Source organism: Enhydra lutris, unplaced genomic scaffold, assembly GCF_002288905.1.
Source record: "Enhydra lutris kenyoni isolate GAN:26980312 unplaced genomic scaffold, ASM228890v2 scaffoldscaffold29, whole genome shotgun sequence".
Lineage (NCBI taxonomy): Eukaryota > Metazoa > Chordata > Mammalia > Carnivora > Mustelidae > Enhydra > Enhydra lutris.
The window spans coordinates 11,742,907-11,764,914 of record NW_019154113.1 but is presented as its reverse complement, the minus strand read 5'-3'; the positions used below and the strand labels follow the sequence as shown (position 1 = coordinate 11,764,914).

Below are 22,008 nucleotides of genomic sequence, written 5' to 3'. Positions count from 1 at the left end.
GAACTTTGTTTTGCGTGACTATGTGCAGTAAATACATTGTGGTTATGAGGATTTTTTGGTGAAGTTTACAAGGTTATATATAATGGGTTAAAGAATTTTATTAAAGTTTAAAGAAAGATTGAGGTTCTTGGGTAAAAGCTAGTTGCATTAATTTTTGCTCTAATGCAACTGAACACTAGGGAGGCGCTGTTGAGTTGTACCCCTTTTCCCAGTTGGGATGGAAAATTCCCCCATAAACTTTGTCATTAGATAAATTTTAGGCTTCATAAAGAAGGCAAGACTTGAATTTAATTTATGAAATTGAGGGTTTGCTTTTATTTAGAAACCATTTTACCCATGGGGGGGTTAATTTTTAAAAAGATTAATACTTAAGCTTAGCTTTATATTCTCTAGGAATTATCCCTCTTTCAAAATGGCTTGATAAAACACCACTTCCTGTCCAGAGAGGAAGTTATTTTAGCTCAAGGACTGAAATATTTAGCAGATCTTTAGACAAAAGGAACAAATTACATTTCTCTCTGGCTTAAAAAGGGTGCTTGAGCCAGAGGGGGTTAAGAAACCCTCCCTCCTCCCCTTGATGGGGTGGTCTGGAGGGGCAGGGAGGTGTGGGGGTAGGGGTCCTCAGGCTCCCTGGGATGGAGGATCTTTTTTTTTCTTTCTTTTTTTTTTTTTGGTGGAGATGAAGGGGTGGGTCTATGGTACATCACCTGAGTTGTGGGGTAAATGTAGAGAGTGTCAATCAAAGGCAGAGCTCTCAGAGCTGGGAAGGAGGCTCTAGATGGCGGCTGTGCCTTAGAGAGAGCGCGCTCTGCTCCCTGCCTTCGCCTCACTTTACGCAACTTTCCCTAACTTTCGGGCAGCCTCAGGGGGCCCCCGCAGCCCCCTGCCTCTCCTAGTGACTTACTGGGGTCGATTCGAACCTTTTTAAGGGAGAAAAGCAGCTTTTAGGAGCTTTCTTTTCGTGCCTTGTTGGAAAGAAGCAGCCGTACTGAGAGCCCAGGTCGTTGTTTTTTCCAGCTTAGAAGCCATGGCGCACCTCCATTTTTGTGCGCTCTCCTAATGAGGTTTTTTTCCTTCCGGACCCGTTTTAGTATTAATTGTTGCTTTATTTTTTTGGCCAGTTAACATATTGGAGGATTATTTTATTTATTTTTCGTTTTTGTAACGGAGAATTTTGTTTTTATTTTTAATTATTTGGGATCTGATATTTTTCTACTACTAGATAGGACTCTTGCTTTGGACCTACTACATGGATCAGGTAAGTTCATGATCGTTAGTGATAATTTTAAAGATTTATATGTATAAGTTTGCTTTATTTTCTGTAAATATGAGAAATTCCTGGATGACGCAATAAGATACAGAGATTGTTATTTGTATCCAGTGTGTTACTTTGAGAAACTTTCCTTAATAGTGATGATTCTCCCTGTTCGGTTTATCCGTTTTTGTTTTTGTTTTTAAGGAAAAAATAGAAATATTTTGTTTTTTGGTGCTTACCGCTGTTGTGTTATAAGAATATCGTTACATCGTCAGGACTTTGTTCCTGATAATAAAAACCATCGATAGAAGCTGGGACCTTACCTTTCTTTCAACTTTTGACAGTAAATACCTGGGCACAGGACTTCAAAGCAAACACAGATTCCCCCTCCCCCTTAATATTTAAGAATTAAAAGATGATGAGAAATAAGGACAAAAGCCAAGAGGAGGACAGTTCGCTACACAGCAATGCATCGAGGTATGAGCTATCAACTTTCTTCCTTTTTTCTTTTTTTTGGGGGGAAACCTCAGCTTACATTGTTTACCTTGACAGACAGGGAAAGCTGTCTGTTTTATTTTAAGTATTTTACTAATTTGGATTCGTTTTTTAAAGCGTGACCTTGAGATTGCTAATATGCCACACCCTAATTTTTTGGTAGCAATTTATGAAAGTTGAGTTGTGACTTAAGGCCTCATACAGCAGTCAAAAGGTAAGGTACCTTTATTCAAAGGGACCTTTCCTGTAAACTACAGTTTTTCTGTTAATAAATTTCAGTTTTCAGGTTTTTGTGCTGTAGAAAAATGACCTTGTCGGTTTAGCCATTGCTGCATTGCACCATTTTACATACAAGGCAAATTTTTTCTTTGAAGAATCTAGGATACCCAAACTTGTAACTGAAGGCCATAGAGGAGCCTTGTGGTAGTAAATTATAGTAAATAGACGTTTGAGAAAGTTATATGAATGAAAAAATGTACATTTTAAAATGAAATCGCAAAAAGGACTCTTTGACTGATGCCTCTCAGTTTATATTTTTACTTGACTCTATATTTCTTTTGATACTCTTGACATTTTAGGAAATTTTGATAAGATTTATCAAAACCTTTACTCCATGGTTATAGTTCCTGCATTTATGAAATCAAACCTGTGATCACAGAAATACTGGAATACTCTTAATATACTTCTCTTTTGTGTTTGTTACTGTGATTATATTTGTATATTTTGCATTTAAAATATTTAAGGTTTGCATCTATATGCTTATATTCAGACAGTGCTTTCTGGTTGGTAGATATGTAGTATCTTATTCTTGCATTTTAGTTGTAGCTGCTTTAAATTTATTGATTTATTTTGACAGAGTCGCCTGGAATGCTTTATCTTCTGAAGCTTACAAATATACTGTTTGTTCAGATCACGATTTGTTTCACATTTGTTGGAGTATCTTAGTGACTAAGTAATAAAGCTTCTTAGACATTTTGTTGTATGATCTGTATATTAATTTTCAAAAGTACATATAAATGATTTCTTGATGTGTGTTCTTACAAATTGTCATGTTATGAATTTTAAATCCTACAGTTAAGGATGTGATTGGTTACATGATTTTTTTCTCCCCCAGTTTTGCTTTTACTTTTATAATTTTATAGAAGTAATATACTTTATTACTAGGTTAGTGAATTTGAAAGTTTTGAAGTGGTTTATTACAAATGTTGAAGTTTATGTTTCATTATACTTAATCTATTTTGACTCTTGCTTCTAAATCCACATTCTTTTGCAAATTGAGTTGTTACACAGTTTGGACTGCTGTCTTTTGAACTGAATTACCCATGTCATTACTTGGGTTTGATTTAGAACAGAAAACTTATCCACTAATCCTGAGCTGATTTTTCTGAAAAGTAATGGCAATTTGAAGAAATAGGAATCCCCAGGTGTATTTGACAAATTATTAAAGATTCAGTACCTAAAATTGTTACTCCCTTGAGTATGTATGATTTGCATATTCTCACATAGGTTTTGGCTTTCTTATGCAAGGTTTGTGGTTAACGTCATTGATGAGGCTGCCTTCTAATTTCAAAAATTAAGCAGTGTTGCTGTTTTTTTAAAAAAATAATTTACTCCCTAGAAAACTTACTTGGAAGTTGTCATGCATTTACCTATTGGCAGTGGGGTTATGGTTAACAAGGAAGCATGTACTGTACTTTTAAATGCATTTTGTCAAGTAGTTTGATTCACATACCTGATGGATGTTCAAAAATAATCTGAGAGACTCCTTGAAGATGGGAGTTTAAAATTCCTTACCCGAAATTGCATACCTTAATACATGTACATAATTATGACATCACTTCCTTTAAAAATTGTAAAGCTTAATGGGATGCTAGTGGTGTTTATTGTGGTAGATTAATGTAATTTTTAGGAAGTTAAAGTTCAGGAGACTGTTCAGGTACTAGTACTTGGTTCCAGTCTTTCAGAATTTCTTTGTAAGGACCTATTTCTATGGCACAAAGTCTAATATTTAGGGAATACTACAAAAATCACTTGTAGCCTGAGCCACAAGAGAGGAAGGGAGGAGTTTGCAGGTCAAGTAAATTTGTTCTGAGAATTAGTTTAGGATCTGAAAGGATTGAGTGCGAGTTTAGGTAAACCTGATACTTTACTGTTTTTGGAAATAAAGCAATGACTTTAAGTTTGTTATTCCTGTATTCTTTTGTTAATGCTTTTAAATTTGTTGTGTGTTGTATATCGTGATTTCTGAAGATGTAGTTCACTTTCCAAAAATACCATTTTAAATACTTGATAAATCTGTAAAGTTTTTAAATATTTAAAAGTTTTAGTGAAGGACGTATATAGAACTGTATGCTACATACTTCTTACCTAAATAATTGGCAGTTTGGGGTAACTTCAGTAATACTAAAAGATGGAGACAGGAGAGAAGGGATGTGAATGGAACTGTGTGTACACAAAGAGTTCTGTGTGTTCTAGGACGCTGCGTTTGCAATTTTATCTAAAGAACTGAGACAGTTTATTAAATTTATCTCTAAATCGTCTGCCTTTGAACCAGATTTATTTTGACAACCTGCGGTGCGGGCAAAATCTTCTGCTTTTTAATCAGCCTTTTGGCAGTTACTCTAAGATCGTGGGGCTAATTAGAAATGGCATAATGCAGTTGCTTGTGGGCTGAACAGGCAGTTTTTAAGTGGCAGCCATTTTATGATGCTGATAATTCTTAAGAATCGGGATTTTTGAAAATACTGAAAATCGAATGGAAACTTGAAATACCAAAACTCCTTCCCCCCCGCCCGCCTCCCCTTTTTTGGTTCTCTGCTGCTAAAATAAAGGGCAGCTCGGTAGTTAGCGCAGGCAGCAGCTCTGTGAGCCCCTGGCATCTTGGTGCAGGTCCAGCTCAGTCACAAAATGGCTGTTCCTTTGTGCCGCAGCGCTGACAGACATACTGCATTGCACTGTGTACTCGCCAAACAGCAGGAAGTTGCCGTGCCGAGTTCAAAGGCCGGCCGGCGCCGGCGTCGGCGCCTGCTGCTGATTGGCTGTGCGCACGCCTGGTAACAGCGGGTCAACAGCGGCGGCCTCCGGCAGGTCCCGCCCCGCGACGTAAGGCGCGTCGCCTCGCTCCTGGGAGGAGCGCACGCAGTGACGTTGGGCTGCGTGCGCAACCGGGTGCTTCCTCTTCGTCTCTCGAGCCAGCAGCCTTCGGGGGCGGGGGTAGGAAAGGGAAGGGAGCGAAGCTCTGGCTGGGACTTTCCGGTGGGGGGCCTCTTCCCTGCGGGTTTCGCCTCTGGCAGCTGTCTTCGCCCTTCCCTCCAGCCGTCCGCACCCTGCAGCGTATATTCCTTTGCCCATCCCTGGGAAGGGTGTTCCTTTCAGGACCGGCTTCTACTTTAGGCGACAGTAAAAGGCGCTAATCGGAAACCTTCAAATCGAAAACGTGCCAGCTTTTTACATCCCCCCCCTTTCCTTTCTCACATCCTAGCGGGTCTTTTTTTTTTTTTTTTTTTTTTTTTTTTTTTTCCCTGGGGGGTTTTTTTTTTTTTTTTTTTTTTTTCTTTTTCTGTTCCGTGTGAAGAGATTAGTAAACTTAATCTTGTTACCATTGACCAAAACCTTTTAACTCAGAGGAGATACTTTTGTTTAAAGTGAGACTCCTAACGGGTGTTACAGCTGTTACCTAATCATGGCTCGTAAACAAAGGGAAGATTGTTTGAACTTGTCCCCGTGCATTTTTACTTGGTACCACACATTTTCTCAGTTGGCATTTGATGGAGGAAAACTCAGGTCAGTATGTGCAAAGTGATTTATTTCTAAAATTACGGGGATAAGTACAAAAGAGCGTAGGAGTTTTAACTATAAATATTGTTAAAAAATAAGAATACAGTAATAGGCACCCATTACTATGCAAGCAACTGTTAGACAACAACTCCTTTTAAGTGTTAATAGCACCTGGCTAAGGAACTGTGACTCCCCAGAACTTGGTTGATAGTGGAATGAATTACTCGGAAGAACCTTCGGAAACCTCTCAAATCCCGGATTCTGGAAATTTTAATTCAGTCCGGGTAAACTTATTAAAATGCTGTGGTTATGCTCATGGTCTGTCTTATTGGGAAACCCTTGGCAAGAATTTCTGGTTTAAAACAACAAAAATCTAGTTTAGCCATTGATGATTGCATTATTCAGTCTCAGATAATGAATTTAAGTAAGAAGAAAAGACTATTAATGTTTTCCTGCTGTACTCTGCCAAAAAGTACCCCCTCCCCCCATGCGATTGGAGTATTTTAGCAGTAACAGCAGTGAGTTTTAGGTGGTTGGCCCTTTCAGAAGTTTCTTATTGAATGGAATACCTTAACTTCAAGAGGGGTGTGGATTGTAGGTAGAGAGGTTTGTCTGGGCATCTCAAGTTTCTGAATAAAGCTTTAAAAAAGACAAAATTCACTAATGGTTGGTTTTGTATGTTCACTTAGTTTTGATTCTTTAGGAAGAATTCTTTGAAGAGTTTACGGAAACTTTAGGTGAAACTGGATTTTCAGTTTGTTTTATAGACTTGTTCATCAGAGATTTGACAAGAGATTTTTAAATTATATGCTCGGGTATAAATTATGTACAAAAGAATTAGCTTTAGAGGTAAATACTTGCAGAACTTGACCATTAACTGAGTTTCAAATTAAAGTGCATTTAAAGCAACAAGAAAAAGTTTCTTTCTGTGTATTGAGATTGAATTCTGGTTAGTTGTATTACATTTTTATTATTTGCTAGATGCCTTTAAATTCCTAAAATCTAGGGTAAGAATTAAGTAACATTGTATTCATGTTCCAAGGTATAGATTACTCTGTTGAAGGCGTTTTAGCCCAAAATAGATACCATTACTACATGAGTTAAAGTACATGTTATGATAACAGTAATTTATGAACTGTTTGCGTGTCCCTTAGAGCCAGTGAACTTCTTAAAGAACCAGAGTAATTAGGCCTGATCATTAAAACTTCAGTGCATTTTCCTTCTGTGTGCAAATTGGCATGAAATGGCCAGAAAAGTGTTGATTTAACTTCTCTTTTCTTTGGAGGCTTTTAAAACCTAATTTCCAATTGATATTTGGCACCTTGGAAATTAACATCTGTAAAGATTAAGTCCTCACAGGAACATATATTTGATGAAGAATTTTGTGAAAGTTTTAGCAAGTTACTGTTTGAGAGATGAATCTGAAGCTTGGTTGACTTTTTTATCTTGACAGTATCTGAAATTCACAGATTTTTTTTTTTTTTTTTTTTTTTTTTGAGAGACAGAGAGGGAGCAGGGGGAGGGGAGAGAGAGAATCTGAAGCAGGCTCCACACTTTGCACAAGATTGAGTCATAACTTGAGCGAAAGCAAGAGTCGGATGCTCAGCTGACTGAGCCCCCCCCCCCCAGGTATCTCTCATAGATTTTATAGTTTACCGCCCCCTTCCCTCCTACAGCAAATCCCTACAATTGTGATATACTTCTTGAGGCCCCTGAGATTTCCAAACTCTTACCCTTTTTCCTACTTTCTCCTATAAAGTGTGGTAGTAAACTTGTTCCTGACAAAAAAATTGAGTGACTGCTCTGTGTGACACCTAATAAATTTTTTTCTGTTTATGGGCTTTTTTTTTTTTTTTTTCCCCTCCTTCTTTAAAAAAGGTTCTTTCTGCAAACCTTAGAACTGGGCTTTTTTGAGGGGTGGGGGTTACATGAGCGAAGAAAGTTTTTTTTTTTTTTTTTTTTTTTTTAAATCTCGTAAGAATTATTGAGTCTCCAAATAAACTATGCTGGCCAGATTATGCTGGGTGCTTGTTGTTATAGCTGAGCAATTGTCTCCTGCCTTTAGCCTGCCCCGGCATTGAATTCAAATTTATACCATAGCAGAATTGCTGTTGCTTTGGAGCTTTGGTGTTACTAATGTAAAGCCAGAAGGACAGAAGTTGACTCAGTTATCAGATACCATCAAATACCTAGACTTAAGGTCTGTTGTATGTTTAATTTGTAATCAGTAATTTAGAACAGTGTTGCAACATGTTGTTTATATGTCTGCTATGACCTTTTCTCCTAAACAGTTTAAACTTCAATTAAACTAAACATGGCAAGCCTGGGGACAGAGACCTTTCTAAAAAGTTTGAATGCAGTTTATGAGGTGGGGAATGAGCCTTTGCTTTGTGAAATAAATCATGGAGAACCTAGGTGTATGGAAGCCTTTCATGGTACATCTTGGAACAGTTCCTATTTAGTATTTCATTGTTAAGATACTTGGTTAGGGTCACCTTTTTTGGTTAGTTCAGAGGCATTGTCTGGATTATAATCCATACTGAAAAGTACTTTAAATTCTCTTTATTGGAGAGATCCTGTATTTTGGGGAAATGGTGCCTACAAGCCTTGGCTAAGTCATCATTCTGAGGATGGTCCTGATTTTATATTTTGGATTCCATCTAATGAATTATTTTGTTATTTGTGATGTGTTTAACTGTTAACTTCCGTACTTGGCAGGAGCTGTGTACCTAATACACACCAGTGCAGTGTTCACGTGGATACTGAAAAATTTTTTTCTCAGTATAGGCCCGTGAAGTACTCATTCTTGGACTTCCAGGTTTCTTACTTAAAAATGTGGATAATGATAATTTTCATTGGGTTAAGAAGTTAAGTAATGTAATGCCTACGAAGTGCTTTATTAGCAAAGAGCCTGTTATATTGAAAGTGCTCTTTAAATGTAAGGTGTGAGTAATATTTTACTTAAGTTTTATCTTACTTTCTTCCCCCTCTTGGACTACGTCCCTTGTTAAGAGGCAGATTGTCCCTAGTGAGCTTGGTGTCTTGGCCTCCCACAAGAGATCATTTAGGCCTAATTTAGACACCTTTCCCTCCAGCTAATAACAGTTAGATGTCTAAATCATTCTAAAATGATTTTAGAAGGCAAGTCCCCTTTTAGTTAGTTGAAACCTTGGGTGTGTTTTCAGTTAATCCTCTCCTACAATTTCCTTCTGAGAAAGCCTGCCTTTCAGAGGGAGTGTGTGATTCTTTCTGGACCAGAACAGCTTCTTGTGTGAGTCACAGCCCAACTCTTGGCAGTCACTCTTGAGTAAGGTACCTTTTACCCACCTTCTGGAGCAAGTGATTATTGCCCTGGTTTACCCGCTGCCTCATTTCCCCTCAAGCTGCGCAAGAGTGAATAATGAAGGCAAGGAGCAGTGCTGTTTGGGTGTAGATGTAACTGCGCTAATACAGCCAATGTCCCGTTGTTTGTGGCTGGTTCTTAGTAATCCACCCTCACTAGGGCACTATATATTTGACTTAGCATATAGTCATAGCAGACCCTAGAGGGCATCTTAAAAATACTCTAGTGCAGAGGTGTCTGAGTGGCTCAGCCGTTTAAGCATCTGCCTTTGGCCAGGGTCTCGATCTTAGGGTCCTGGGATTTGGCTGTACGTGGGACTCTGCTCAATGGGGAGTCTGCTGCTGCTTCTCCTCTGTGCCCTCTCTCTTATTTTCTCTCTTTCTCTCTCTCTTGCACGCCTGCACTCTTACTCTCAAATAAATAAATAAAATCTTCAAAGAATACTCCAGTCCAGCCTGGCTCCTTAGGATTGAGTTAATTTTCCAAAGCTCTCCATGCATTTTAAATGTGCATGTGTTTCTACATGTTTGCGTGTGTTTTGAATCTTTTGACAGAGAGCACTCTTATTGGATCCTTTTTCTAATTCTTGATGTTGCTGTTGTGTGTCTCAGTGTCCCTTTAGGGCAGTTCTGCCAGCAGCTTGCCTTTGGAGGTCTGGAAGCAAAAGTGTGTAGGGTGCTGTTACGGGTCGTTGTGTGCCTGATGGAAGACGAATAGTTGCTGCATTAAATGTAATGCTGGACTCAGCAGTAGTGTGTGCTGATGGACTTTGTCGACCCCAAGATTTTTGCATTCTTGTCCTAAATGCTTTAAACTGTAGTGCTGTCACTTGCTAGAATTCTCCACTTGATGCTCCTTACATACTAGGTGATAGAGGTGACTGTCTAAAGCAACGGATGTGGGCGCTGCTGTGGAACAGTTTCTTAGAGGTGGGCTGTGAATTGTCACCAGCATTAAAAAAGAAAAGTAGAATTTGATAATAAACCTCAGGGAATGGCATTTGTATGGTTACTTCTAAGTTCAGCACACATAAGGCTGGTGATCTTTAATTTTGGATTTTATTATAAAGGAAAACAGCATGTGGTAAGAATTTTATGGGAAAATACCGCAGTAGATGTATGCATTTTTGTCTACTTACTTTGACAGGCACTAAATTTTAAGGTGTTTTTGTTTGTTTGTTTGTTTGTTTTTAATGTGTATTTTGTTAAATGTTATGGTTAGTGTAGCAGAAATGCTAGTGACCTACTCCTGGTTAGCGAGCCCCCCACATTGCTGCCCTGGAGCTCTTCCTTTGAAAGCCTGTGGGTGGTCCTGAGTCCTGCTTAGCTTTCATACCCATCCCATTGTGTTCCTTCACTTGAGTTATATACATAACAAGGATGTGCAGATCCTTCACAAATTTGTTTATACTGGTTTCCTGGCAATTTTGCATTTCAGTAAGGTACCAAACCAGTGGAAGAGAGGATCGTGAGATACTTCAGTGAAAACTTAGTTGTTTGCTTTGGAAAGACACAATATCTAAGGCCTACTGTGGGCCTGGAACTTGTTAGAACGAGTCCTTTGTATGTGTTAATGCGGGTGATCCTCGCAAGCCTGTGAGGTGGGTGTGATCACTATCCCTGTTTTGCCAGTAGAAAACTGAGGCATTGTGGGGAGGCTAAGAGGAAACTGTACAGTAGGGTAAGATGGTAGAAATCTAGAATAATCCTGTAGGCGGTTTCTTAAAAAAAAAAAAAAAAAAAAAAAAAACTTCTTTTAAAAAAACCCCTGAGAAAAAAAAAAACCTCAAAAAAAAAACACCTCAAAAATCTCAATGCATTGTAGGGTTGATTGAAGCTGGAAACTCAGTGCTGCTCTGTAAGTCATCGTTTTGCATAAAGAATTTCTAGTTAATATGTGGCTGCTGAAGTGATTCCCATGAGGGTGCTTGGGGACTCAGGAGGAAAGAAGGGTAGATGGGAGGGGGAATGTACTGGAAATCTCAGAAGAACCGTGTGTCCTTTTGCTGTCTGACTCCCATTGCCCCCACACACTAAGGATTTGGCAATGGATTATGAAGACTGGGCTTCTAATTTGTTGTTTTGTTCTAAGCTGAGTTCCCATCCTTACTTCCCAAATAGCTCTTGTGTGAGAATCACTTGAGATTTTTTTTTTTTAAGGCCCTATACCTGCTTGGATTTTAGGGGTTATGCAGTATGGCAGGGGAGATCATTGGCATTGTTCAAGTGTCGCAGGTGGGTCTGCTGTGTAGCCAGGATTGGGGACAGTTCTGTAGACATGCTCTGAAAGGAAACAGCTCTTGATTGTAGTGGGTGTTGAAAATCTCCAGTGTCTTCAGTTCCAGTAGATGTTATTTGACATTCAAATAGAACCAGTGTATGGCTGGTTAAGTTGTTACTTTGAGGGAGGCGAGTGATGGGTCAAATTCTCCATTTCCCTTTGTTTGATTTACCAAAAAAAATTTCCCTTTGAATTTAGCTTTATACAGGCATAGAAGTCTCCAGATTTACTTGCTAAGAGTCACTTTGAGTGCTTGTTAAACGTAAACGTATTCCCAGACTTTTCACCTGGAAATTTGAATTCCATCGGGGGTGGGAGGTTCCTGGGGAACCTGTATGTTGAACAACCATCATGGTTGCTTTTGTGAGGAGGCTGGTTTCGGAAATAAGGGCTAATTGGGAAAGGGATTTGGGTCTCTGATCTGCCCCCTGCCAAGATTTTATTTATTGACAGAGGGGGAGAGAGAAATCAAGCACAAGCAGGGGGAACAGCAGAGAGGAAGGGAGAAGCAGCCCCATGTGGGGCTTGATCCGAGGACCCTGGGATCATGACCTGAAGCTGAAGACAGACAGATGCTTAACTGACTGAGCCACCCTGGCGCCCTCTGTTCTGCTTTTTAGCTGTAAGACCTTGGGCAGGAACCTCTGAGCTTGTTTCTTTTTTAAAAAAGGAGAAAGGGCAGAGTATGTGTCTCTTGGGGAAGTTAGAATTGAATAAAATAATGCTTCTGAAAGTAGTGGTTTCCCGTTGGGGACATCCCCGCCCCTGACTCCTGGCAGTGTCTGGAGATACTTCTGGTTGGGTCTGGGGTGCACCTGGCATCTGCTCGGTGGAGCCTAGGGATGCTGCTAAACACCCTGTAACACGTAGGACAGCCTCTGGAGAATGAATTATCTGGCCCCAAATGTCAGTAATGCCACACTTTAGAAACTGGTCTAAAATGTTTAGCATAGCCCTTGGCACAGTGAATATTGGTTGTTATTGAGAAAGTTGGGAGTTGGGGTGCATGGGTTTCTCAGTTGGTTAAGTGTCTGCCTTTTGTCGCAGGGTCCTGGGATCAAGTCCTGCATCTCACTCACTGCTCAGCGGGGAGCCTGCTTCTCCCTTTCCATCTGCCATCCTCTCTGCCTACTTGTGCTCTCTGTCAAGTTAAATAAAATCTTAAAAAAAAAAAAAAAAGTTGGTCTTGATCCTGGGACCACACTTAAGTTCTTTGACACTGGACAGAAGTCATTTACTACCAAGGTTAGCACTCAGGCTTTTTAAACCTCCTTTGAACGTTGGAATTGCTGCTGCCTTGTGGAAGTCTAAAGATCATAGCCTAAAAGTAAGGAAAGAGTCGTGAAAGCCGCACTTTCCAGAGTGTGGAAAGGAGTTTGCGGCCAGTCTAGTCCCTCTGCCCTCATGGCTCTGAAATGGTTGTAAGTAAACCACATGAGATGGGGGGGGAGAGGGGGAGCTTTTTCCCCCTATCTGCTTTCAGTACTTGTCTTACCCCTGTAGAAAACATGTCCTGTTCTTGTATGATCCTTAGTGCATTGGCAGATGCAAATTGGGCAGCTACTTGTGAAATGGTTATCTGGTTTGTACCTCACCCGGGCTTCTTGCTCTCATTCACTTTTTCCTAGTGGTTTGTGTCTGTGGGTGTCATTTGTTTGATGCTTCCTGGGCTCTTTGGGACTACTCAGCATTAACTGGTTATGGGGGAGCAGAGGTAGCATGATCAAGACAAGAGGACTTCCGGCTCCATTTGAGAACGTTAGGAGCATGCTTATTACAGTGGATGCTTTTGCCTTGTTTGCACTGAATTTCTGAATATGGAGGTGCTGATGAGACTTTGCTTTTTACCATTCGAAACTGTAAGCACATTTTTGGGTGCATTTTTTTTTTTTTTTAATAGATAAACCTTTTTTCTGAAAAGAGCGATGGTGTTGCCAGTGTTTGAAGTAACTTCCAGAAGAACTGTCAGACCCCAAGAAGGCCTGTTCCTGAATACTGATCAATTCTGAAACGTTAGAAATAGCCCTTTTTGAGAAATTCAGAAAAACTCAGAAAAATGCGAAGAATACAATGAAAAGCTCTATACAAATTAGATATCACTAAAATTCTATTTGCCCCTTCTCTTTAGTCACTTTCATGAACTCGGCATATGAAAACTGTTGGCATTTTAAAAATTACATGGTTTGCGTAATGTTTTGTTTTAAAACTCTAATAGTTTTGAAATTGCCGTGTTATAGATCTAATCCATTACTAGTCTAACTTGTAGTTGATTGCATAGTATAAATCCACATTTTTTTCCTTTATTTTTTTGGTCTTTATGAGCAGAGCCATGAACATTTTCATACTTTCCCCTCCTGCACAAATTTAATAATTCGTCAGGTTATATACCCACAGAATGAATTGCACGATTCATATGGCTGTTTTGAGGTTTGCTCGGAAATGGCAAGTTACTTTGCAAAGCCTCTGCCTATTCCTTTTCGGGTAACAGTATATGAGTACCCTCTTGCCTGTTTTCTCTGCATCACTTAGTAGTAGCATACATTCTAATTTCTACAAAGCAGATGAATGTGAAATAATCTGTTGTAATAATACACGTCTCAAATCACCCCTAAGGTTTAATTTCCTTTTCATAAGTTTTTCTGTAGTTGGTGTCTCTGAGCTTCTCTCAGTTTTCTGTGGATTTTTCTTTGATCTGTAATTCTCCTCATAGTATATTGAAATTTCTTTTCTCAATCTGTTACTTGTCTTTTAACCTTGTTTATAATGTGTGGCGTATTCTTCAGAATGGTAGGACTTGAACCAGAGGTGGACGTCTTAACAAAGGCCTTAAATGTCGTTCCATTTATTTAAGGAACTGGATCCAGTATTCTTTATCAATAAGAAACCCATGGTTTAATGATCTTTGCCTTTTCCTGCCTCCCAAAACACAGAAGTTGCTCTGTGTCATTTGTGGGTGGTTCAATGATCTGTTTAACTGAAGAATGTATGCAGGGCGGGCACAGCAGTGTGAATTCCATACTGTGGGGCAGCGGGATAAAATCATGTGTATAGACACTTGAGCTAAGCCTCTTCTATAAAGGAGGATAATTTGTCTTGGAGGGTTTTTGTAAAGATAGGAAAATTTTTGCATATGCTTGATACCTAAGTGCTCCATAAATACTACCTATTAAATCATTGATAGAATTTAGTCTGGAAATAAGTTTTAAGGAATTTCAGTGTACGTTGCTTGGTGGTTTTTACCAGATTTTGCTTTCACCGACAAAAAACCCATCCTCTGCCAAGCAGTTCAGCCATTTTGTAAGTACCAGAAAAATAAACACTTACCCAAGTGCTGAAATGGCCGCTCTTGGGCAGAGGACCCACAGGCTTGCTTTTCTTTAAACTGAAGTGTTGCTGTGCTGACCTCTTGTGGCCATTGGGGGAAACAGCTATAAAAAAATTGAAATGGGAACAATAGCTCTTACAAAGCCACTTGCTTTCAAAGCACAGTTGTAAAATACACTTCACGCCATTTTTGTCAACTTCAGAAAGGGTTTTGAAGAGATACCAAATCCTTTTCTATCCACAAGTGAAAAGAGGTGTTAAACTTTTTTTTTTTTATAAGCATTTAATTTCTGTTTGAATCTAAAATTCCAGTTTGGGGGCGCCTGGGTGGCTCAGTCAGTTAAGCATCTGCCTTTGGCTCAGGTCATGATCTGGAGTCTCCGGATGGAGCCCTCCTCAGGTTCCCTGCTCTGCAGGGAGTCTGCTTCTCCTTCTGCCCCTCCTCACCCTGCTCATGCTATTTCTCTCTCTCTCTCAAATAAATAAAATCTTAAAAAAAAAAAATTCCAGTTTTGATGAGTTCTGTTCATTATTTTTTGCATTGTATTTCCCATGTAGTGATTGTTTACAAGACTTGTTTACAAATTAGATTTTGAGTAATTTTAATATTCATGTATTTTTTCATAAGGATTCTGTATATGTGATGGATTCCTGAATATCCCATTTTTAATTGCATTAGCACTACTAGTGACTTTGGAAATCAGGTAATTTTACGACTTTCTTTGTTGAGGTAAAAGCTTAAATAAAGGACTCTCCCTCTCTCCCCCCACTAACTCACTTTGACCCATTTACTTGAGTCTTGTAGATTTTCCACATCTCCTGGTCTAAGTTGGCATCACAAGCTATAATTAAGTATTGATAATGATTTAGTATTATGATTAGGCATTAATAACAAATCTGGATAATATTTAATCCTATCTTGAGGGAATAATCAGATTATCAGTGCTTTAAATGTGGAGGTATTTATAGTTTTTTGTTTGTTTTTCAATACTCCCCCCCCCCCTTTTTAAACAAATACTGCTTTTCTTTTTCAGCATTTAGGAACTTGCCCTCGTAGGAGAGAAGCATGCAAATTAGAGTTATACCTTTGTTAAGATTTTTTTCCATCGTATAGGAAGTATATTTACTTTTTCTAGTTTTATTGAGGAAATAATTGGCATATGTTACTATAATTTTAAGGCATATAGCATGGTGATTTAATTTTCATATACTGCGAAATGATTACTGCAGTAACATCCATCACTCATACTGATACAGTAAAAAAAAAGAGAAAAAGAAAAATTTTTTTCTTTTTGTAGTGAAAACTTACAGGATTTACTCTTTTAACTTTCCAATATATCCTACAGCAGTGTTGGCTGTAGTCATCATGTTGTATGTTACTAGTACTAGTTACTAGTATTAGTTACTAATGATATACTAGTTGTATGTTATCTAGTACTTACCTGTCTTATAACTGGAAGTCTGTACCTTTTAGAAATACCTTCCTCCAGTTGTCCCGTCCCACTCCCGCACCACATTCAGTAACCACCAGTCTGATTTCTCTTTTTTTAATACAAGTTTTTTTTAAAAAGTTACTAGTTTATTTCTTTTTTTGGATTTCATGTGAGACCACACAGTATTTTTTTACATGAGACTGTACAGTATTTAGTATTTGTCTCAGTTGTTTACATGTGTTGGCTATTGTAAAGAATGCTGCCATGAACATGTGAACATGGAGGTACAGGTATCTTTTTGAGTTAGTGTTTTTGTTTCCTTTGGATCTATTCCCGGAAGTGGACTTGCTAGGTCATAGGATAATTCTTTTTTTAATTTTTTGAGTATCCTCCATATTGTTTCCCATGGTGACTGTACCAATTTACAGTCTCATTAGCAGTGGACAAGGGTTCCCTTTTGTCCACATCCTTGCCAACCCTTGTTTGATCTCTTCTTGGTGATGGCCTTTCTAACAGGTGTGAGGTGATACTTCATTGTGGCTTTAATTTGCGTTTCCCTACTGACTAGTGATGTCGATCTTCTCATATACCTGTTGGTCTTTTGTATATCTTCGGAAAAATGTCTCTTGAGGTGCTTTGCTCATTTTTTAAATTTTAAAAATTTTTTGAAAGATTTTATTTTTCAGAGAGAGCAAGCAAGCACAAGCTGCGAGCATAAGCAGGGGTAGCAGCAGGCAGAGGGAGAAGCAGGCTCCCCGCTGAGCTAGCAGCCTGATGCAGGACTCCATGCCAGGATCCTGGAATCATGACCTGAACCACCCTGGCCTGGGTGTCTCAGTCGTTAAGTGTCTGTCTTTGGCTCATGGGATCGAGCTCTGCATTGTGCTCCCTGCTCGGTGGAGAGCCTGCTTCTCCCTCCCCCACTCCCCCTGCTTGTGTTCTTTCTCTCACTGTGTCTCTCTCTGTCAAATAAATAAATAAAATCTTTAAAAAAATTTATTTATTTATTTATTTGAGAGAAAGAGAAAGTGTGCACCCATGTGCATGAGGGGAAGCAGAGGGAAAGGGCAAAGCAGACCCCCCACTGAGTAGGGAGCCCCCCCCATGTGGGGCTCAATCCCAGGGCCCTGAGATTATGACCTGAGCTGAAGGCAGCCATTTAACCGACTTAGTCACCCCCATGGTGCCCCATTAATTTGTTAATTTTTAATGTATTTGTTTTTTGCCATTGAGTTGTTTATATTTTGGATATTAACTCCTTATCTGATACATGGTTTGCAAATTTTTTTTTCCATTGTGTAGGTTGTCTTTTCACTTTGTTGGTGGTTTTTTTTTTTTTTTTTGGCTGTGCAGGTTTTTAGTTTGATGTAGTCCCACTTGAGTTTTTGACCTTGTTGCTGGTACTTTATTTATTTATTTATTTATTTATTTATTTATTGTTGCTGGTACTTTAGATGGCATATCCAAAAAATCATTACCAACTACTGGCAAGGAGCTTTATTTCTGTGTCTTCATCGGGGAATTCCATGGTTTCAGGTCGTATGTTTAAGTTTTTAATCTATTTTGCCTTTATTTTTGTGAGTGGGGTAGGATTTGGGTCCAGTTAGGCTCTTTTATCTGGGGTATCCAGCTGTTCCAGCACATTTATTGAAGAAATAGTCTTTTCTCCATTGAGTTTTCTTGTCAAATATTAGTTGATTGTGTATACTTGAGTTTATTTCTGGGCTCTGAGATCTGGTCCACTGTTTTGGGTTATTTTTTTCTGTTTAAATGCCAGTACCATCCTGTTTTGATGCCTGTAGCTTTATAGTATAGGTTGAAAGTAGGAAGTGTGATGCCTCCAACTTCATTCTTGTTTCTCAAGATTATTTTGGCTCTTTGGAGTCTTCGCAGTTTCATACAAATTTTAAGATTGCTTTTTCTCCTTCTGTAAAAAATACCATTGAAATCTAGGTAGGGATTGTATTGAATCTATAGCTGGGTTTTGGTAATAGTGACATTTTAACAATATTTTTCCCACTTAATGAACATGGGATACTTTTCCATTTGTATTATCTTTTTTTTTTTTTTTAAGTTTTTATTTCAAGTAATCTCTACATCCAGTGTGGGGCTCGAACTTAAAACCTTGAGATAAGGAGTCACATGTTCCACCAGTAGAGCCTGCCGCCCCCCCCCCCGCCATTTGTGTCATCTTTTATTTTTTTCATTAACGTTTTGCAGTTTTCAGAGTAGTGATCTTTCACCTCAGTTAAATGTTTTCGTAAGTATTTTATGTTGGTGATTCTGTTGTAAATGGGATCAATTTCTTTGTTTCTTTTTCAGAAAATTTGTTTTTAGTGTATAGAAATACTGCTGATTTTTGTATGTTAATTTTGTATCCTGCAACTCTCCTGAATTCACTGATTGGATCTAACAGTGTTTTGGTTGAGTCCTTAGGATTTTCTCCATATGAAATCATGTCATCTGCAAATAGAGACAATTTTACTTCTTTTTCAGTTATGTTGTATTTCCTTTTCTTGCCTGATTGCTGTAGCTAGGACTTACATACTGTGTTGAATGGGAGAGGTAAGAGTGGGCACTCTTGTGCCTGATCTGATTGGAAAGGCTTTCAGCCTGTTCACCGTTGAGTATGACATTAGCTGTGGGAAGGCTTTTTTTCTTTTTTTTTTTAAAACACCTTTGCCCCCCTGACTATTATTCTAAGTATATTATATCTAATGAGTCATTTATATTTAAAGTCATATTTGACTTGATGGTTTAAAAAATAATTTAAGAAACAGTCTTTCACTCATATCCTTAGCTCATCTTGTGTAGGATTTGGGGGTACTTCTATCCTTTGCCTTGCATTTGGTTCTTTTGTCTGGGTGTAACGTGAACCATTTTAACTGTTAAAAAGACTGATACTTACATAATGAACAATTGCTAACTCACCACTCAGCTTCAGTCATAAAACATCACCAGTGTCATTCTCTGATCACATCTGCCTTGCTCAACCCTAGAGGTAAGTACAGTTGTGAATTTGCTGTTTATTTCTTTAGAGGTTTGATTTTCATACTTTTTTTTGAGATTACACAAGTAGTTTATTGTATCCATTAGTAATACTTCAAATAACTCCTCCAACGGAATAAACCACTGTTAACAGTTTTGTGATTAAAATGTATCTGTGCACAGAGATAGGTGTTGATGGGAAACATGGCTTTTTTTTTTTTTTTTCCCTGCAAAGCTATTTGTGTACACTTAACATTTCTAGGGGTCACTTTCCTGCACAAACACAAGCATGCAGCTGCACAAGAAGGCATATACAAGGATATTTATAGCTTGTTGGTTACAGTGAGCAATTTGGAAACCTGAATATTTTAGTCAGAAATACAGAAATGTAGAAGTGTATCAAGGATTTTTGTAGCTTATTGGCTAAGAGAACTGTTTAAGAATATCCTCAGTATCTCAGGAATAGGGGACGGATTAAATAAAATGTATTCATATTATGAGGCAGTTAAAGGGAGTGGGGTAGCCTGGATATACACGCCTGGATATTGGTGCTGACATGGGACATTTCCATCACATCTACAGTGATTACTGTTTTCAGCACAAAAGGCTCACAGGATTTCCAGTTAACTGGGCCATTCTGGTTATCTTCAGCAGACTAATGCTGCTATTTGTGGCTTTCTGTTTCTTAAGTTGAGAGTTGAATATTTTCTGTCTTGTTGGAATGTTTTGTATTTCATGGAACATCCTATGGTCTTGTGACAGTTTTAGTTGGTGGTGATTGTCAAAATGTGATTCTAGCCTTGATCTCTTGTCTGGAGATTAAGCATTATAGTAAGTAAAAAATATGGGGCGCCTGGGTGGCTCAGTGGGTTAAGCCTCTGCCTTCGGCTCAGGTTGTGATCCCGGGGTCCCGGGATGGAGCCCCATATTGGGCTCTGCTCAGCAGGGAGCCTGCTTCCTCCTCTCTCTCTGCCTGCCTCTCTGCCTACTTGTGATCTGTCTGTCAAATAAATAAATAAAAAATCTTTAAAAAAAAACCATTTTCAAAAGAATTTTAAAAAGATTGCATATTCTAGCGAAGTCAGGGAGTCTCCCTGTCCGTTCTCTTCTCTGGCATATTGGGTACAGGGAACATCAAAGAAGACAGTTTAGCTCTCAAGTCTGTTGTGGAGGTTGACAAGTGACCAAGTTACTTGTATAGGAATGGGACACATAGTAGGCAAAGAGGCACAGATGTTAATATAATGGAGCTCAGCCCCTTGGTTGGGATGTGTGTCATTGCTCAAAGTGAGGAGAGCTAGCGGAGCATTGGTGGTGGGAGCTTACGCCGAAATGAGGCCACCGGTTTGAGTTCCCGGGGGCACTAACTGCTGTGGCAGAGTATTACGGAAGTACGGAAGTAGGCACTGAGTTTAGGATTGGAGAGGGCACAAGGAATGTTTTCCGAGAGAAGGTAATAATACCCGAGGTATTATATATTATAGTTGTATATTATTATATATATTACATTTTTATATATATTATGTATTATATCTCTGGTATATAATACTAGAGGTATCTGTCACCCGCGGAGATTGAGCAATCCTCGGGCTTCCTCTGTGTCCTGCAAGTGGTTCAGTGAGGCTGGAGCGGTGGGGGTGAGGGGAAGGAGGGCCTAAGCGCTGAGTCTTGAGAACTTGAGGAGGGAGGCCAGGTTTCACAGGCACGTGGAGGGAGACTGGATGTTCCCAGTGACCGCCTGGGGTGGCTGGGGGGAGGTGGGCAGCCAGCTCCTAATCAGGCCTTTAAGCACTCAGGCGCTTTGGTGTGTAGATGCGGCCTCCAGGTACATTCCTAACACCCTTCCAAGTGAGTGGAAAGGGGTTTCTTTCTAAACTCCTCTTCAGGAAATTCTGGAACTGTCTCTGTGATCGAATGGTGGAGGCAAAGGTAATAAATTCTAACTATTGCCATAAATTGTGTGGTATTGGTTGACTCAAGAGCACTAGCAGGGAAGAACTTTGTGTTAGAAGGGGAACCTGAGCTTAGATGTGAAGTTCTGAAAATCCTACTAATGTTTGGGTAAGGTCTTGTCATTTATAGGGTCCTGCTGTCCTGCCTGCCATTCGGTGCTCTCATGACCTTGCCGAGGATGGCACAGGTTAAAAAGTGGCCTGGCCGTGAGAGAGGAGCTAGTTCAGAGACCCAACCTGTGGATGCTGAAGCCTGCACTTTTAAATCTTTTTTTTTTTTTTAATAGATTTTATTTTATTTATTTGACAGGCAGAGATCACAAGTAGGCAGAGAGTCAGGCAGAAAGAGAGAGGACGAAGCAGGCTCCCTGCTGAGCAGAGCCAGATATGGGGCTCCATCCCAGGACCCTGGGATCAAGACCCAAGCCGAAGGCAGAGGCTTTAACCCACTGAGCCACCCAGGCGCCCCAAAGCCTGCACTTTTTACTACACTGTCCAGCCTTCCTCTTTATTTTTTTTTTTGCCTGGTGACCACCTTGTGCTTGGTCACAGGTGGAGAGTAAGTGACTTAAGATACCTTAGTCAGCTGGATTAGGCAGCTTTTACTGTCCAAAGGGCCAAGGTGTGTCAGTCAGTATAATGAGGCCTTGGAAGTGTCGAGTCACCTGTTACAGGGATCTCTGACTGGTTTTGGACATTGTGTAGCAGGGACAAGGTTTATTTTCTGAGTTGCTAAAGTTTTGAACCCTTATGGTAAAGTAGAAGAATATGGGCCTTAGAGCCAGACTTGAGGGCTGGGATCCCTGCTGTTTCAGGTTTCTCATCATCTTCTTTCTTTTCTTTTTTAAGATTTCTGTATTTACTTGTTTGTCAGAGAGAGAGAGAAGGCATGTGCACTGCGCTGGGTTCACAAGCAGGGGGAGTGACAGACAGGAAGCAGCAGACTTCCTGTTGACCAGGGAGCCCAATGTGGGACTTAATCCTGGCACCCCTGGGCTCATGAACTGAGCTGAAGGTGGACACTTAACCGACTGAGCCACCCAGGTGTCCTGCAGTTTTCTCATCTTTCACCTGGGGATAATAATTCCTAATAGGATTATTTTGGGTAATAAGCAAGGTTTTATATATATATATATATATATATATATATATATATATATA

At 39.4% G+C, this 22,008-nt stretch overlaps 1 protein-coding gene across 2 annotated transcripts in view; it reads left to right on the top strand.

Moving 5' to 3' along the window:
- Positions 1-661: 661 nt before the first annotated feature.
- Positions 662-22,008, top strand: part of LOC111152726 (chromodomain helicase DNA binding protein 2) — a 116,751-nt gene continuing 95,404 nt past the window's right edge. For both annotated transcript variants that reach the window (XM_022511310.1, XM_022511309.1), the window contains exons 1-2: positions 662-1,258; positions 1,600-1,732. In XM_022511310.1, coding sequence (XP_022367018.1) covers positions 1,671-1,732 — 62 coding nt within the window. In that variant the 5' untranslated portion in view covers positions 662-1,258; positions 1,600-1,670. The remainder of the gene's footprint in view (positions 1,259-1,599; positions 1,733-22,008) is intronic.